This window comes from Aethalodelphis obliquidens, unplaced genomic scaffold (genome assembly GCF_003676395.1).
Source record: "Aethalodelphis obliquidens isolate GAN/ISIS:26980383/991018 unplaced genomic scaffold, ASM367639v1 scaffold53, whole genome shotgun sequence".
NCBI classification, from domain to species: domain Eukaryota; kingdom Metazoa; phylum Chordata; class Mammalia; order Artiodactyla; family Delphinidae; genus Aethalodelphis; species Aethalodelphis obliquidens.
In genome coordinates this window covers 10,304,717-10,323,182 of record NW_020837997.1, presented here as the reverse complement: position 1 = coordinate 10,323,182, position 18,466 = coordinate 10,304,717, and the positions used below count along the sequence as shown (strand labels likewise).

The 18,466-nt window shown below is 45.9% G+C and overlaps 2 protein-coding genes across 9 annotated transcripts in view; one reads left to right on the top strand and one right to left on the bottom strand.

Moving 5' to 3' along the window:
- The window catches only part of SAFB2 (scaffold attachment factor B2), a 54,677-nt gene extending 41,794 nt beyond the window's left edge, over positions 1 to 12,883 (bottom strand). For 2 of the 4 annotated variants that reach the window (XR_003428386.1, XM_027085355.1), the window contains exons 1-9: positions 12,500 to 12,819; positions 11,262 to 11,349; positions 7,007 to 7,071; positions 6,717 to 6,920; positions 4,702 to 4,764; positions 3,828 to 3,855; positions 2,409 to 2,919; positions 1,937 to 1,986; positions 1,307 to 1,407 (exon numbers count right to left, since the gene is read on the bottom strand). Coding sequence is in view for 3 of the 4 variants with exons in the window: in XM_027085355.1 (XP_026941156.1) it covers positions 1,307 to 1,407; positions 1,937 to 1,986; positions 2,409 to 2,919; positions 3,828 to 3,855; positions 4,702 to 4,764; positions 6,717 to 6,920; positions 7,007 to 7,071; positions 11,262 to 11,349; positions 12,500 to 12,685 (1,296 nt within the window). In the remaining variant the exon portion in view is untranslated. Of the gene's footprint in view, positions 1 to 1,306; positions 1,408 to 1,936; positions 1,987 to 2,408; positions 2,920 to 3,827; positions 3,856 to 4,701; positions 4,765 to 6,716; positions 6,921 to 7,006; positions 7,072 to 11,261; positions 11,350 to 12,499 lie in introns of all 4 variants that reach the window. The other 2 variants (XM_027085354.1, XM_027085356.1) reach the window with 2 other exon arrangements.
- A 193-nt stretch (positions 12,884 to 13,076) lies between these two features.
- Positions 13,077 to 18,466, top strand: part of SAFB (scaffold attachment factor B) — a 34,337-nt gene continuing 28,947 nt past the window's right edge. For 4 of the 5 annotated variants that reach the window (XM_027085358.1, XM_027085357.1, XM_027085359.1 and 1 more), the window contains exons 1-2: positions 13,077 to 13,384; positions 16,483 to 16,567. In XM_027085358.1, coding sequence (XP_026941159.1) covers positions 13,196 to 13,384; positions 16,483 to 16,567 — 274 coding nt within the window. In that variant the 5' untranslated portion in view covers positions 13,077 to 13,195. Of the gene's footprint in view, positions 13,385 to 16,482; positions 16,568 to 18,466 lie in introns of those variants that run through there. The other variant, XM_027085361.1, reaches the window with a different exon arrangement.

The window sequence follows — 18,466 nt, the reverse complement described above, 5'->3', positions numbered from 1 at the left end:
CGCTGCGGGGCCTTCCTAGGTCCTGTTGCTCTGGTCCAGAGCTGAGCTCCGAGGGCCAGGCAAACTAATCACGCAGCCCTTGGCCTAAATGTCACTTCCTCAGCGACGACTGCTGAACCTACTTCCCAAATCTAAATCAGGCCTTCCTACCACACACTGATGGCACACTGTAACCTTCAATATACTTATCATAACACGTTATGTATTTATTTCTTAAGCGATCTTCCACCAATGTAAGATCTATGATGTCAATACCCTTGTATCTGTTTGCTTTGGCTTTACAATCAGTGCCTGATTCTAAATAAGTGAGTGAATAGGTTAGGGCTTAATAGTGTTCTACACCCTTTGGAATGCTTCTTCTGGGTCCTGTCTGCTCATTCCCTAATCCCTTCACTAACACTTAATTGGGGAACAAGGACCTGAGCCAAGGAATGACCTGGGCAGCCAGGATGACACAGATGCCAAACCTCTGCCTGGAATCCCTGCAACTTGCTGCCGCTGAGCGGTACCTCGCCTACTTCTCTCCCGAGGGTCACTCCCCACAGGCCCCCAGCAGGCCAGGGCAGTCGTTACGGCTTCTGATAAGACTATTTCACTACCTAGTTCCAAGACAACAGGATCATTCTTAAATGTTCCTCAGAAGGCTTCTGAACTGTATTACTTTCCTCCTGCTCCCGTGACCAATATATCAGTTGATATATTTAAAAAAAAATTTTTTAATTAACTTTATTTTTTTTTAATTTTTGGTCACGTGGCTTGTGGGATCTTAGTTCCCCAACCAGGGATCAAACCCACGCCCCGGGCAGTGAAAGCGGTGGAGTCCTAACCACTGGACCGCCAGGGAAGTCCCCAGTTGATTCATTTTTAAGCCACTGTCCTGTTCCAATTCTCAAACTATATACTTTAAATGGTAGACGATACATGGAGACCAACTCTTCACTTACCGTTAAGGGAATAAACCTCATCATGCCAGCTTCAAGTTTTGTACTGGCTAAAAGATAGTTTGTTCAAGAGAAGTTGGAAGCACAGCAGGGACACGTAGACTGTAGCTTTTACATACCTTCTCTGAGCAGCGTTCTACAAGCTGTCTACTCTGCCTGCCATCCACTCTCAACCAGGAAACAAGGCTTACTACCCACCACTGGCTGGGTCCCCCACCTTGGAGTTTTGGTTCTTGTTTGTTTTCCCCCAACCAGAAACAAGAACCAATACAATTAACAGCGAGTATGAAGTTTCTAAACTCTTAGATTTATTATATTTTAATGCCGAATCAAGGCACAATGACAGAAAGTCAAAGGGAGTGTACCTTTCCGTATTTGCTGAAAAGGTTCTTCAGATCTGTCGCTCGAGTTGTGGAAGACAGTCCACTGACCCACAGATTCCTTCCAGAACTACTGCTGATTCGACCTGAAGCAGGAGGGAGATGATTATGCTTTACCTCAAGGCATAACAGTAAGCTCGACCACTCCTCCTAAGATGTAGCCCTCTCTTAAACCCTGATTAAATCCAGTCTCGACTCCTCTAAGTCAAGAATTTAATTACTGCCAACAAACTGGACAGAAGACGAAAAATCTGGATCACAGACACTGAGTTTTCTTACTCGAGGAATCATCACGTCTTGTCAGTTACAAACTGAAATGGCTTCAATGATCAGCTCTCAACCAAGATAGCATTTTCTAAAATTCTATTATTCCATAGGTGGACCTGTCCTGTAATAGGACTTTAACTATTCCATAAGCAATAATCACAACAAAGGCATAAAATACAGAAGCTCATCAACATTTAAAACTAGTCTCTCAAGATACCATTAGATGATTAATTCCAGTAATCCATAATAAAACCAACTACTGTATCCAAACTGTGGATACTTGCAGGCCCCTCCCTCCCAAAATAAGGGATCCGTAGATGGCTCCCTGCCATGTAAATTAAATCATACCTTTTTCATCTTTAATGATTGGCTTTATATCTTTTTCTTCCTTAAAAGAGCTAGAGACAAAAGTTAATGTTACTCGTACAGGAATAAAATGAAAGACAACTAAATCAAAGTATGATATGTGCTAAAACTGAATACCTACCAGAAAATTAGTCTGAAATAAAATTTTAACAGCACCTTTACAAGCTTATATTGGCAATCTGACCCCCCAAATACAATGGCAGATTCTTAAAAGTCAATTCGATTTAGCTGAAGATAACACTTAACAATTTAAGAGCACAACCAGAGTAGGTTGAGAAAAACAAAAGGAATTGAAATCACCCATTAAAAATACACAAAGAGAAATAAAACTTTAGAAGTAAACTACAATTGCATCAGTCTGGCTGGCCAATTGCAGAAACAACAGCTTATGTGTGTCATTAAACGACCAATGAAAAGGAGATAGCGTCTGGTCTAAAACTGAGAAAAAACAAACCTCATTTTCTGATCAGCGCCCTCACTGGCTGAGGACTCTTTAGGAGCCGGAGGGACTTCATTACAAGCTTCAAAAGCAAACTTCTTCACGTCTTCTTTGCTATCCCTGGGGTCTGGGCTTGAGGCTTCCGGGGGCGCTTCCGAGGCCTCCTCGCTACAGGCTTCCGTGTGCTCTGAGGCTTTACTACTCTGCTCAACTGGCTTCTCTAGCCCTACAGGCTCACAGTCCGTCCTCTCGCCATCGCCTGTCTGCTCCACGGGCTCCCTTTTCACTACCGCTAACAGGGTGTCTGCCTTGCTCGACTGAGCTTGTGCTGTTGACTCGCTGGCCAAATCTAAATCACCCTCCTCCGGATGGGCGCTGTCAAAAAGGTCCTCTTCCTCCGCAAGCTTTCTGTCTGGCCCCACGCTACTTGTTTCCTGTGCAAATGGCTGCTCCAGCTCGGAACCTTCTTCTTTTACTGGCTCAGATTTACAAGTTTCCCCCAAAATGTCGAGTATTTTCTCATTTTCTACGGATTTAACAGGAATAGAATGGCACAAGGTTTAATTACCAGGGAAATAAAGCAATCACAAATGTGGAACTGGCACGGCTGCCACACTAACACGAAGAGAACTGCTAGCTACACAGAGATTGGAAAACCCGCGGGTACACAAAGTTACACTGGTTACACTACCTGCGCTCCAACCGCCTGCGAGAGCAAGCCTCTACGCTACATGGAAGAGAAAAGGCCCCACAGGTTTAAACACCTACAACCGTGTGGCTGCTTCTCGACAGTCTTCATGCTTCTGTTCAAGTCTGGGTCTTCGACTTATTTTTCCAATGTCCAAGGTGTTCAATCGAACGCAACCACCATTCAAGGACAGCTCAATTTCCAAATTTCTTTGAAATTCTTTGAACGGAACAGTCCAACAGGAAAACCAGAAACTTCCGCCGGCAGGAGATAAACGCAGTCCGGAAGGGGAACAACACGTTGGAAATTCTCATGAAGAAAACTGTTTCCTCTTCTGGAATCCAGTCACTTCTCAGGCTATAAGTGCCCTGACCACCGCTTTATCCTGCCTTAACTGCATTAATCAAAATGACTGCAGCAAATATCACAAGATCTGTTTCATGTGTAGAAACACATGGAAGAATCGTGGGGTTGGGGGGAATTACTTAAATGCCACTGTACGTGGTTAGAGAGATGAAAGTAATCACTACATCTCACCAAATGTATTTGACCTCCAGAAACCAGAACGGTACTTCCACAGATCTGGTGATATGAATGGGTTTCCAATCTCTGATCCTTGTACGATCTGGATTGTCCACCATTAAAATAATTTACAACACCATAAACAACTTAAAATATATAGACAGCTTAAAAAATACAGTGGGAAAACTTTCAAACCATAACTGTTGTGTCTCTCTTATCAGTACCTGGCTCCAATAGAGGTTCTTCAATATCCTATTGAAAAGGAAAGACAAAGAAAATCCACAAAGCACTTTAAAAATCGGACAGATTCCCCTAGCAGATACAACTTTCAATCAAGTATGAATAAATGCTTGTTCCAAACAAGTTTCTCCACTCAAAACAAAGTATTCCATTCTACAATAATTCAATGACAAGTTCACTGTGTTGGTTTCTCCCCAGCAAAAGCAGACAGGTAGCAATAATATTAGCCCATCCCATTCCCCCCTTGGAGTTGGGCTCTGCAGCTGGCAACGACTCCCATGGTCCAGGCAGAGGTCACACACGTGGCCGCTGCTTTACACATCACACCGGATTTGAAAAAAATGTATTTCTCCCAACGCAGAACTGTATCAACGAAAGACTTCTCCACTCTGCTGAACACCTCTCCCTAACTCCCCCTGGACAGAAGACAAAGGCTCCTGGACACTGGCAGTCAGACCCACCTGTCTCTGCAGCCCCACCCCCGCCCTGCGTTCTCCATCCCTACAACGCACCACCCCCTCCTGCCCCAGAGTCTTCTTCCCCTTCACCTGGCTACCTCGACTGGCCTGTCAGACCTCAATTTGAACACAAAGGACTTCCTCTGGGAAGCCCTCTCATGGTTTTGTAACTCAATCACCCAAACTTCACTTTCTAGTTACACTCACTGGTCATAAACACCACGCCCACTAGGCTGCAAACCCTGACACTGACAATTTGGCTCAACCTCTTATCTCCAGCACCCAGCTCAGGACCGATGCTCAATGAATTGTTCACACACCCACACTCACACTCTTTTCCACTATGGAAAATTAACCACTCATGTCAGCTTTCCAGCCACAGAACCAGGTAGTAACCTACCGGAGGCACTTTGAAGTCCAATGATGAAGCATCCAAAGTGTTCTCAAAGCCCTCCCCGTCTACCTGAAAGACAAAATGCAAGACTACTTTGTGGAGACAGAATTATGAATGCCAAGGCCTACACCTCACCAGTTTCCAGGCCACCTACACATCTATTTCCTGCACAATGCCTACCGCCATCTGCAAGCCCACTGCTGAATCACAGCAGCCCCCCCTTACCCACAAGGGATATGCTCCCAAAGCCCCAATAGATGTCTAAAACTTCAGCCAGCGCCAGACCCCACATACACTGTGTTTTTTCCTACACTGGCAGGCAGGTAACATATATAGCATGGATAACTGGACAAAGGGATAATTCCCGTCCCGGCAGGATGGCGCAAGGTTTCGCACGCTACTCAGAACGGTATGCGATTAAAAACTTAGGAATTGTTTATTTCATTTAATATTTTTAGACCCGGCTGACTGTGGGTAACTGAAACCTCAGAAAGCAAATCCATGGGTAAGTGGGGGGGGGGGGGGCTACAGTATTCAGTTTATCACCTGCCTCCCGGCCCCCAGGCCCACTCCAGGACTAGGTGGTACCAGCAACTCTGACAGAGGCTCACAGAGGGCTGGCGCTCTGTCCACACTGGCCAAATGAATGAACGAGCAAATTCATTTCCCAGGCAGTTTCCACACACTGGTGGTCAGCATACACCACCCAGCCACAGAATTTCCAAAGCTGAACTCAAAAGGAAAATGAAGTTTTGCACTCCTCCGATTTCACTTGGTAGTGATGCTTTTCAAATAACAATAGGGAATTCCCTGGCAGTCCAGTGGTTAGGACTCCACACTTTCAGTGCCAAGGGCACGGGTTTGATCCCTGGTCAGGGAACTAAGATCCCGCAAACCACGCAGCTTGGCCAAAAAAAAAAAAAAAAAAAAAAAAAAGATAAAATAACAATAACTGGGCACTTTCTTCTAGAGTACTTTGTATAAAACAAACATTTAACTTGACTGTTTTCTCTTTTTATTATCTACTATACAAAAAAAACCTGGTATCCTAAAGGTTATTAAGTTAGAAAACCTTTTAACTTTTCAAGTGAAATATAAAAATACTCCTCCCCACGTACTTTCCTCTTTTTCTGGGTTTGGATGTTTCCATTAACCAAGAAGTTAGAAGCCAAGTCCATTCTATGGAAATAATTCACACACAACAGAATCTCACTGAGAGGACAAATCAAAGCTCACTGCCTAGCCTAGGCTGAGCTGTGGTGATAACGGTGAAATTTGTGACTTTTGACCTTTAAGGTTTAAAGTTCAGTCCTACAAGGGCACTTTTCCTTCCAATTTAAAGCTAGAATGCCTTAAATAAAACCAAACTAAGATGGCTGGGCACGCCAAGGTGGTGAGATTAAACTGGCAATAAGTTCTAGGAGGGCTACGAGAGAGCTCTATGGCAACAGATGACAAGTGAGAAGCTGGGAAAGCGACACCGGCAACAGAATTAAAGCCCTCCCTTATACACAAGAAGTTAATAGTGGATTCCTTTAATTGGAGGGGTTATTCTGGGGGGACAAATACTTTTCTTCACTGTATTTCACATCTTTTAATATAACTGTCTAAATTTATATATGGAATACATCTTTAAAATATCAACAGGATTATCTGGATGGCGAGATTATGAACTGGTTTTTTCTTACCTTTCTATAGTTTTTTTTAAACCTTTTTTCTTTTTAAGGAAAATACTTTTTATCAACAGTGTCAACCTCTCATTCTATAACTTATGCTAAGAGAAGTGTCTCCTACCCAATTATAAAAATATCCTCCAACATACAGAAAAGTTATCCGTTAATTAACATCTGACCTATGTGGAGTTTAAATGGATATAATTTACCTCAAGGTTTAGACACCGAATTAAGTGTTTGTTTATGGTGACTGGTGATTTAGCTGCGTGCTCTGGCTCTGACAAAGAGCACATAAGCAGCGAGGAGCCCCAGGGCTGCAGCGCGCTGTACTGCATCTGCGTTACCTACAGAGTGTCCTGTGAACTGAGCTGGGAGCTCCCTCAGCTGCACAGCCACGTAGTCTTTGCTCTCGCATAGGGACTCGAGAATGCTGTCAGCGCCATCCTCCCCGAAGTCTGGAGCACCGCTATTCTCGACTTCGGTTTCTTCTAACACGTTAACGTCCATCATGTCAATATTCTGCAAACTCTCCAAACTTGCTTCCATGTCCTCCTGTTAATGAGGAACGAAAGGTGTCAGCGACCAGGTGGACCAGAATGCGGAGCTCCTGCCGCCATCTCGGCTGTGATGCCACATACCTGCCCGTCTCTGGAATCTTCTTCCAGGCCATTGTCTTCTGTGCCTTCCTCCTCCGTCTTTTGTCCTAATTACAGAATAATTTTTCAATCAGACAACATTCAGGTTCTGGCCTCATAATTAGTTTATGCAGGATGACACAGCTCAATCTTGGTGAGAACATGTTATAGGGAAGCTAAATGTGCCTGTTCTTCTATCATGTATAGTTCTGTCTCAACTGGAACATAAAAATCTAGGATTTCTGTAACACTATCAAAGTATTTTGACTTTGCACAAAATATTCAAAAGCTTCAAAAGATTTCAAAACCACTCCAAACTAAGACTAACATCCCTAAAGAAAAATGAGCAAAGGATAAACATAGGCATTTCCCAATGAGTAAATTAAAAAATGTAATGTCCATATAGCACCCAAAGAACTGCAACCTAAGAGAGCGAGCCCAACGACGGACCTGCTGGTTCCCCTTCACTCCACCCACTGTAAGCAGGCCCCCTGCCTTCCGTCATTCTTCAGCCCAGGAACTCTTTTTTTGCTCAAGGCAAAAAGGCAAAGGCTACCATAAAGTCAATTTTCACCCTGAGTTCTGTGAACGCAAAGGGACTATTGAGAGTTATGTTAGATATTCTTAATGGGGCTGGAAGGGAAGGAGAGTGGAAACTTCTAGACTCAGAAAGGTAAAATCTTTGGGCTCCCTATGTAACAACAGCCTTAAAAATATACATACCTTTATCCTGGAATTCCCCTTAGGATGTGCACTAAAATGTCTGACAAGGAATTCAAAACAAAGGTTACTTATTCTATGGAGTGCATACAGACTAAATATCCCAAAGGGAAGCAAATTATGGCATGTTATGCTCAAATGTGGGATGCCACTATGGGGAGTCAGGGCGGGCGTGGGCTGTAGTGCGGCGATGTTTGAAGACATTTTGGTGTTATGACTGGCAGTGCTACTAGCATGTAGTGGACAGTGGCCAGGGATGCTGTGCAGCACACGGTAACACACAGGACAGCACCCTACCACAAAGCACTCAATTCAAATCGCCAACAGTGCCGAGTCTGCAAAACCCTGTGGCATACCACACACTTTGCAACTTGAAAAAGAAAAAATTATGCCTTTAAAGACCATTTAATGATATGGAAAAATGTCCACAAAGTTACCACATAGATCTACTCATTAAAATGCACGTGGATATTTTATACACGCAAGTGTGAAGACGCAGTGGTAGAACATACAAATGGATATGGCTAAAGCAATCCATCAACTGCAGTTAAAACACTGAGCAGTAAGAGCTACTTTCATTTTCACTTCTATAATTTTTTTAAAAAAAGAAAATTAAACGCAAGAAACCTCAATCTTTATTTTATTGAAGTTTAGTTGATTTATTGATTTTGCTGTAACAGCAAAGTGATTCAGTTATACATATACCTTCTTTTTCATATTCTTTTCCATTATGGTTTATCACAGGACATTGCATACAGCTCCCTGGGCTATACGTTAGGACCTGTTGTTCATCCATCCTGTATATAATACACTGCATCTATTAACCCCAAACTCCCATTCCATCCCTCCCCTAACCTCCTCCGCCCCCCAACCACAAGTCTGTTCTCTCTGTGAGTCTGAAGAAACCTCAATCTTTGATTAAAGATGCCAACTGCAATGTCTACACTTGTTATCTCGTTTGCCATTATCAGTGATTACTCAAAAAATATAGTTTTATTACACGTTGGGCACCGTGCTCTTCGCATTATTTAATACTCCCCACAATGCTAGCAGGTTTATTATCTGAATTTGATGCAAGAATTTCGCTCTGCTCCAAAGCTGCGACTCAAAAACTCAGCTGTACCACCTCCCATTATATCTAAACCCTGAATATCCTTTTAAAATACGCTGTTTAAAAATGTTTGATAATTGCACCCAATTTCTAGGCCTCAAATAGTAGCCTGCAGTACCCACAAAGAATGTAAATAGAAGAGAGGCAGTCCAAAAAGCCTCATCAAAAAGCACCCTAAGTGGGAGTGACAATGAGACAAATGCTGGGCAGACAGGCTACACCCAAATCCCAAGGGCCTGCTCTTGGCTGACTAAAAGCTGAAGGGTGGAGGGGAACGGGACAGCAGACAGGCACAGACACCAGAAAATCAAATTTTAACCCCAAATGTAACCTAATTCAAAATTTTAATCTTTCAAAACGCACCCACAGTTTTCAGCAATTTTGCGCATTTAGATGAGCTGGGTAAAGGACCCCTGTTCCTACTTACAATGAAACTTAAAAAGTTCAGCTACTTTTTTCACTTTTGAAAGGCAGTGGTTACTCATGAATTCTCAGATTTAGTCCAACTTTGTGGCAGACTCTGGAAACCAACTGGTTGATTCCTATTAATCTCAAGGACCTAATTTCAACCAGGCCACCATGAGGACCTATCACTTCATATAATTAACCATGTGCCCACACGCCTCCAAAGGACACACCAACTCTACAATTTGCAGGAGCTATCCTCTGCCCCAGGACCTCACCCACCTGCTTCTTCCTTGAAGGGGAAGGGACCAGTGCCTTTTAAATCCGAAATCCCAGCAACAGCTACCTGTACTGGTACAAACACTCTCTTTACACCAATGGAAGTAACTATTATCGAGGCTTTTCTGACAAAATGCAAACTCCAAGTAGCTTTGATTTGACTTATGCTTTAACCCAGACATTCAGACGTCTATTTGAAGCACTCAGCTCAGGTTTAGTTTTTCTAATGATTCAAAGATCCCCATAGAAGCCAAGAACGTTTTGATTAGTAGGGCTTGAACCTCACGGTTTTAAATGAGCATCTACACAAAAAAAGTTCTAAACGATTATCAAGTTGTGTCAACTATTCAAAACCAAACTTTCAGATCACTGGTGACTTGATGGCAAAGTACAAAGAGGTATTTGTATGTTTCCTGCTACAGACCCATCCCTCACGATCTGTATTTGTTTGGACGGTCAGTGTTTATAGCTGAAATACGGACAGTTTCACAAGCAGTAAACACACACCAATGTTTTAGACTTCAATTCCTTATGTAACCTAACTCAAAAATTTAACTTTTCAAAACACGTGCACAAGATTTAAACAGTTAGATGAGTTCTGGAAAAGTTGTTCTGCTAAAACAGCTGTTAAAAACATAAACTGAAGTTGTTGAAAATGCTACAAGGTCATTTCATTTTACTTTCTAAGCAGCTGTCTCCCATTGCCTGAATTGAGCACTTCTTTAGATGAATGGGACACATACAGCTGTGAGAATTTTTGTGCAGCAACCTTCAAGAAAATAAGCCTGTCATGTGGGAGTTTCAAATTACACTGTCCTTACCACAATAAAATCCGATAATGAGAGCGACAGCTAATGAGGTTCTGAAGTTTTATGGAATTAAATCCTCCCCAAAATAAGTGCTATCAGCCATAAAAAATGGAGCACTGATGTATGTTACACCATGGATAAACCTTAAAAACATTATGCTCAGTGAAAGATAACAGACACAAGAAGCCACATGTTATATGATTCTATTTATATGAAATGTCCAGAATAGGCAATCCTTAGAGAAAAAAACCTCAATTAGATATTGCCGGGGAGGGGGGGCGGGCGGCGGACATGGGAACTGACTGCTAATGGGCATGGGGGATTTCTCTTGGGGTGATGAAAATATTTTAGAATTAGAGAGTGGTGATGGTTGCATACCCTTGTAAATATACTGAAAAGCAGAGCATTATACACTTTAAATAATATGAGAATTTTACAGTATGTGAATTATATCTTGATTAAAAAAAAAAATAAGTGTTAAAATGGGCTGGGTGCAAATACTCCGACAATCTATTCTGGACCCCAGAGAAGTTGGGTTCTGTTGGATCTCTGGTTGGTGTCATTTTCCTTGGTTTAAGGCGTAGTTTTTTGAACTAGGAAGGAAGCCAAGCAGGTGCATTTGGTTGCTCAGACCAGTTGGGGCAGCTTCCAGAGAGTGACTTACTCTAGTTCTTTTTTAATCCCAACGACAAGAACCATGAGGTTTTCAGTACGTATTTTAATTTTACCTGGCACCTACAAATCTCTTTACTCCTCCCCAGCACCCTGACATCCTTACACATGAGGTGGTGGAAAAGCAAGCCTAACTGTTAGACGGAGAATAATAAGGGCCGCTCTCCCGACCTGGAGGGCAGGAAGAATGCTAAACCACCAGTCCTCTACGGAAGTCCTCTCAAGGCAGAGGCCTCAAGCAGCAACAAGTTCAAGCGGATACCTTTAACGCATTTCTTTGTCGTCCTCTTGCTTGTGGCTTCCAACGCGACGCCAATTTCATCAGGATCTTGACCTTCTTCCTTAACCGCCTATTGGGAAGAGACAAATTTTGCAACGTGGCTAAGAGCTGCAGGACAGACACTGTTCTTCCTAGGTAACAACTTCCCAGCGAACAAGCGCAAACCTTTTCTGGCAAAGAGCAACTCTGGTTCTGGTTATGTGGGCTGCCAGCCCCAAAGCCACAGGAAGAACCCAGCGACACTCGGTTCTCTCCGCAGAGGCCCCCCCCCCACCCAAAAGACAAAGAGATGTGTGAGATGGGGCTCCACAGAGTCTGTGACGAGTCCCGAAATGGTCCCTAACCTCCAAACTACCTCCACTTTAAGTCAACGATGCAACACACAAGAGAGGCTGCACTTGGTCTGGCATGGGCAGAGAGGGCTGCGTGCTGTTCGACAGGCCACCTTTGACCTCGGCGGAGGAAGAACACTGAACGAACTGGGTAGAGGGCAGATGGTGGTTCCAGGCGACAGTGCCTTTCGCGTGCTTGGGGACTCCGCGCTCAACTCACAAGGGCCCTACCCTCAAGAGCCTGTTCCCATCAAGGAGATGACACCTCCCCCCAACTCCCGGTACCCAACTCTGTGTTAAGTGCTACGAGGTGGGACAAGAAACAGAATGGTGCGACACAGGGAGTCACGGAGGTGGAACAACACTTAGGAAGGGTGGGCAGGGTGGCGACGTCTCAGACAGACCCAAAATGACAACAAAGCCCCAGCCAGATGGAGACCTGGGAGACGAGCAGCCAGGTGGAAGGCACGCTAAGAGCAAAGGTCCTGAGGCAAGAACAAGCACAGTCCCCCCGCCCTTCCTGGGAAACATCAAAGGCTCTTCAATCATCCGCTCCGCAGGGGACAAAACTGAGGCGCGGGGAGGGGACGGCACTTGTCCAAGGTCACACAGCCCCGGGAAGAGTCCAGGGGCCACCCTGCGGCTAAAACGGGCTTTCAGCGCACCGGAGGCGACCGACAGGAGGGAAAGGGGGAGGCAAAGCACAGCGAGGGGCGGTGACGGGCCAAGGTCACACAGCCGGAGCCCCAGGGGCCTGACAGCTCGGGCCGGGATCGGCCACGAGAGAAGCGGACCGGGGGCGCCCCGCCCGGGGGAGTCACGGTGACAGGCCCGCGCGGGGGCGTGCCCCGGCCTCAGGCGCCACCCCGGGGCCCCGGGCCGCCTCACCTTCTTGAGCCGCTCCATCAGGACGCTCTTGTTGCCGCCCGTGTCCAGGTTCCGCTTCTTCAGCTCCGCCCGCAAATCGATCACCCGCAAGTCACTGAGCCGCCGCGTCCCGACCTCTGAGGCGCCCGAGACGACAGCGGCTGTGCCAGAACCCGAGTCACCGGACCCTGCCAGAGTCTCCGCCATCCCGGGTTTCCCGTCTCTGCCACCTATTCCACACACCGCCGGCGGGTGTAGCTTCTCTGAGCACAAAATGGCGCCGCCTGAGAGGAAAACGCACTCCCTTCCTCCCGCCCCGTTTTCCGGCCGCGCATGCGCGCCGCCCGGATCAGGGCTCTTAGCAGCAAGTGGGCTCGCGCGCCAACCAACCGCACGTGTCCAGCCACAACGCGCAGGCGCCGTAACCGCAGTACGCATGTGTCCAGGCAGTTCGCGGCGGGAGGCCGGCGAGACGACACGCGCCTGCGCGTATCCCCCCTCACCACACACACCGCTCCCTCCCGCCCAAGGCTCTCACCACGCATGGGCAGACGCGACCGGGAGCGTCGAACCCACGCCGTGTACGCCTGCGCAGAAGCGAGGCGCGCCGGGGCGGCTGGAGCGGTTTCTTCGCAAGCGGCGCCATTTTGTGCTGGGAGCCGAGATAAATCCGGCCCGGTTTTCTGTGAAGTGGGCGGCGGAGCCAGGGTCCCTGGAATGGCGGAGACTCTGTCAGGCCTAGGCGATTCGGGTGCGGCGGGCGCAGCGGCTCTGAGCTCCGCCTCGTCGGAGACCGGGACGCGGCGCCTCAGCGACTTGAGGGTGATCGATCTGCGGGCGGAGCTGAGGAAACGGAACCTGGACTCGAGCGGCAACAAGAGCGTTTTGATGGAGCGGCTTAAAAAGGTAGAGCCGGGGCTCTGGGGGTGGGCAGGAGGTGGGTCGGGGGACCCTCGCGGCCGCGACGGGGGCCTTCTGGCGTCGGGGTCCGCCCCCGGCCCCGTTTGCGGCCTGCGCCGGGCCTGGCGCCCCGGGCTTCTCCCGGCTCCTCCCAGGCCCCGGCGGGAGCTTCGAGCCCCGCCGGGCCCAGCGCCGCATCGGGGCGAGAACAAGAAAAAGAAAATCTCGACGCGAACGGGGGAGGTTGCGGGTGACGGGAACATCGGCCGAGTGCTTGTGTTATCCGCATCAGCTCCTGCTTTTCAAGGGCTTTCTTCGGTTGGTTGCATTCCGGCCTCTGAAAGTGGTCGCGGAACCCTGAAATCCTCGCTTCCTCCGCGGCGTTAGGGGACTCGGCCAAGGTCACTCGGCCGGGGTGAGGAGGTCGGGATTTGAACCGAGGCCGGCCGATTTTCTGAGCCCGTGTCGGCCGCGGGGGCGTCCTCTGGGAAGAGAGATGCTTCTTGATCCGTTAGGGCCCAGAACCCTTGAATAGGGGATTAATTTTTAAAGTAATCATATCGAGGGAATACTCAAAGGGCGGGGGGGAATGGGGAAACGGCTTAGGGATTTGCCAGTACGGGCTTGGGGATTTAGCCTGGAGGGAAAAGTGCTATTTGTAATAACCACCAGAAATGAAATAGACTTGGGGAGGTTCTAAAGGCTCCGTCAGATCTGCATGATCTTGAGCGTGGAAGACATTGAATCCCTTCTGGGCCTATTTCTCCTTGTGTCCAGTAGAAGAAAATAATAGTGTTTTCGCGTTAGGATTAAGTAAAATGGCATGAAACGGGCTTGGCGTGTTGCCCAGCGCATGTAAACACTCGAGGTGCGATCGCTGTCACGTTTCACTTTTTTCTCTGTGCCACCGCTTGGTATTTGCAAACAGGGGGTTTTAACCCCCTACCTCGAGGGTTCTGCGAAGAGCAGGGAGTTAAGTAAGTGTTTGTGCCCTTCTGCTTCCCCTGTGCTTGCCTTGTCCTGGTGGCTTCTTTCTTTTTGCCGCCTAGCGACTCTTGTATGGGGACTTCTCCTGTGTACTCGCTAAGCCTTGTTATCTATCCCCCAGCCCCGAGACAGTGCGGTTTGTCACTCATTCTACTCTCCGGCCTCCCTAACAACAGAGGATCAGAGTTTTACTTATTAATTGCTGTTTAGAGGAAGTAAGGATTATTTCCTATTACCTGGATGAGGAAACTCAGGCTTGAGAGTAGTGAGTTATTTGCTCCGAGTCAGTTGGGCCTTTCTAACTTGAGTCTGTTTTCTTTCACTATGGTTACTAACTTACTTGACCCAGACGGGGCAGGCGGTTCATCCACTGAGATGTTTACCTGGAGAAGATGCAAGGAGGGTGAGGGTTGGCACCCGGGGACATGTGATCCATGTTGTTAGTAGCCACAAGGCCTCCTATCAACAAAGTCAAATTGCGGGGCTTTAGCCTTTATTCCCCCAGATAGTCCACAAGCCTGCAATGCTGATAGGATGGTATTGAACCTTCCCGTCAGGCGGGGGTTGAGACTGGTGTGATCTTCCATCACTAACGTCTCTGAGGGGACAAACCCATCCCTTCTTCCTTCCTTTCAGTTTCTTAGCGATGTGCTCAAAATACATAAATACCATTAGCATATATACCCATCTGCTACCCTGCCCAAGCAAGTCTGGAAGTACTGATGTTCTTCTCTTGTACTTCCGTTATCTAGTTTTTTTTTTTTTAGGAAGGGCAAAGGAGGGAAAGGTGGAAGCAAAACACAAAGTGTAATTTGGCAAGGTCTGTAAGGATGACTCATAGCCTACGGTCCCCCCTAGGGATGACCCTGTGAACACTACACCTAGAGGAGACACACTGAGGGGCAAACTGGTACACCTTCTGTCTGGGGTAGTTTTTGGATTCTCCTGGTGATGTTCCAGAATCTTCTGTCTCCAGGAGGAGAGTGAAAGACTTTATGTTTGTGCATTCCTTGATGCCAGGGCATAACTCCAATTCTTCCTTCTGGTTCTGGCTTCAGAGAGAAGGGAGAGGTTTCTTTGTTCCTGGTACAGGTTAGATGTGGAGCCTCCACGCTGCATTCTGAATTTAGACTTTTCCAAGCTAGGAAACTCCTCATAATCTTCGAGACTTCTGAAACTGTTTACAAATAAAACAACATTTGAAATGGGTTTAAACAGAGTTTGAGAGTCCAGTAAAAACAGGGTTTTCAGTAAAACCTAACTGTGAAGCCCAGTGTCTATGGATATCATCATTGACACGCTCAGTCCTGTTTGTTTTGTTGTTGTTGTTTTTTCTCCTGAGTGCCTCCTTGGTGCCTGGCACAGTGCAAAGCATAAGTGGGGGCTGCTCAAGTGAAGGACAGGCTCTTGGGATGGGGAGGCGGGACTTGCCAAGAGATCCTTATAATTCTGTATCCGATGAAGCAGGCCCCCTAGTGGTTGACGGCAAGGCCTCTGGAGTCAGTCAGAGATGATTGTGAAGGGATGAGGTAGTACGTGTCACATCCCATACCGTGCCACACACAGCAGGAACTCAGGCAGTGAGTGTTAGTATTCTGTACAGAGGGTGCCTAGTACAGGTGTGGCGTGGAGAGGGGATCAGGGAGGGTTGAACAGCCCATTGTTGAGTGAAGTCATAGGTAACTAGAGAGTGTGCCTTTTCCTTTTTTGAGTTTTTTTGGGCCCAGGAATAGGATCAGTCAGATTTTGGTGATAATGTTAAAAATAACCCTAATGTTTGGTGAGTGCTTGCTTTACAAGGATAATACGAATTCTCATGACAGCTTTCCTGGGTAAGAACATTTATTAGCCCCATGTTCCAGAGTAAAAAATAAATTCACGGGGATTAAATAAGCCTGCCTGAGACCACACAGCTAAGATCTGGTAGAATCCGTCTAAATCCAGAGCCCTTGCTTGCTCTACATTGGTAGAGCTTTTTCTACGTTGGTAGAAAAAGAAAGAACGAATGAACAGGTGGGGAGAGGCCCTTTCCAGATCAGCACCCTGAAGCTTCTGTGAAAGTCAAATCTGTGTGCTGGGTGAACTTTTTGGGTGAACTTTTTTTACCTTCTCTCTAGGCAATTGAAGATGAGGGGGGTAATCCTGATGAAATTGAAATTACCTCTGAAGGAAATAAGAAGACATCAAAGAGATCCAGCAAAGGTATGGAGGATTTTATAAGCATAGCTAATGTTAGGAACGTTTTTCAAAACTGACTTCTTTTGCTAATGTGCTTGTGGACTGCCCTGTGAATCAGAAGGACCTTGAATGAAGGTTTGCATTTTCTTTCAAGATCCCTCCACTGTATTTTTGTTTCCATGGTTCTTGGGAATTCAGAGGATGGAAGAGGTACTTACACCTCTACTTATTTTCTTCTGTAGGTTTCTCAGCAGCCGTTGCTTATCCAGACTCTTAACCTTCTTTAAGTAGAGAGTGTTTAGAATTACTTGAGTCTCCTATTGACCTGACTTGTGCAAAATAACTTCCCTTTTAAATACTGCCTGGCCAAAACAGAGTTGTCACTTTTACAGACATTGCTTTCGAAAACTGCATAGTGCATAAAAGCCAGATTCCACGTGGCATTAATGACCTTCACCATCTGCCCCAAATCTTCCCTTCCCTGCTTCCTCCCACACCACCTTCCTCTGTTACATATACCTTTAATCAGGTCCCAAACATGTGGTTTACTCTCTTGGCTCTCTGGGCCTTAGCTTATATGTTCTACCCACTCCTCTTCCCCATTTGTCTGCACTCAAGTCCTAGTTCATCAAGAGACAACTTCTGATCCCACCAACAGCAGGTCTTCTCTCCTTAGGTCCTCTGTGATGCCATGGCCTGAGTTTTAATGCTTACGTTTCATTCTGCCTTGTGTCACAATCAGGTTGTTGAGGACAGGGGCTGCGTCTTCCTTGTCTTTCTTCCTGCTTAGTATTTATTCATTGAGTTACTAATGGAATTCAGTGACATTCAACTACTGTTTTAAGAAAGAATGAGCTAAAACTGGGCATTTGGGCTGTCCTGAAAGTTCTCTTGGTAATTGGAGGTTTTATTGCTCAGGCCCCAAAACAAAACAAAATATTTTTACCTGGTCAGTGGTGAAGAATTGGGTGTGAAATGTCTGGCACCAATATCAACCATGCTCTGGGGTATATAAGCTCTGGGAGAACAGCAGTCAGTGACCTCACTTTGGAATGAAGTCACCTCTGTGGTCCACAGTTCATCGAGCATTTTTGGTTTTGCCCAAGTCAGTGTTTTTGCCAAGGCAAAGAGTGCTGAAAAATCAACAGAGAAAGACAGTTATAGACTGGGAAAAAGTAGAGCCTGTGGATATCCTTTTTGCTTTCTTTTTCTTTTTAACAGAAGAAGAAATGCTTGTGTTAAGGTCTTTGGAAATACAAATGTGCATTAAGTAAAGTGTTGAAATTCCTTTCCATTCAGGAGGCAACCCGTTATTAAAAGTGTGGGCATATTTTCCCAGACTTATCTATGTGTCTGCAGTCATCTAAAAATGCAGAAAGATGCGCACACCCTGTGTGCCTTTGTCTTTCCTTTAAAAAAATTGGTTCTACTACACACCATATTCTCTAATTTGTTTTTTTTCATTTAGCATGTTGAGGACATTTTTCGATAGTGCTGAAAATAAAAAAAACTCATTCTTTTAACAGCTGAGTAGTCCTTCATATGATTGTACCACAGTTGAGCTCGTCAGTCTTATTACTAGACGGTTGGGGTTTGTTCCAGTTTTCAGCACAGCCGTGAACCAGAGCTATCTCTGCTGAAGGAATATGTTTTTGTTAACTTATTGGAAGTAGAATTCCGGGGTCAAAAGATATGTGCATTTTATTTTAAAAATAGCTACTAACAAATAGCTCTCCAACAGGCTGTACTGGTTAATATCTGGCAGCATAGGGGGTGGGAGAGGGTGCCAATTTCTTTAAATTCTCAATGCTGAATATTATCTTTTTTTTAATGTTGTCTTATATATAGAAGAAAAGTATTTCATTGTATTTATTTGAATTTCTCCACAGGTAAAGTTTCCATTTACATTTCTTCACAGATTAG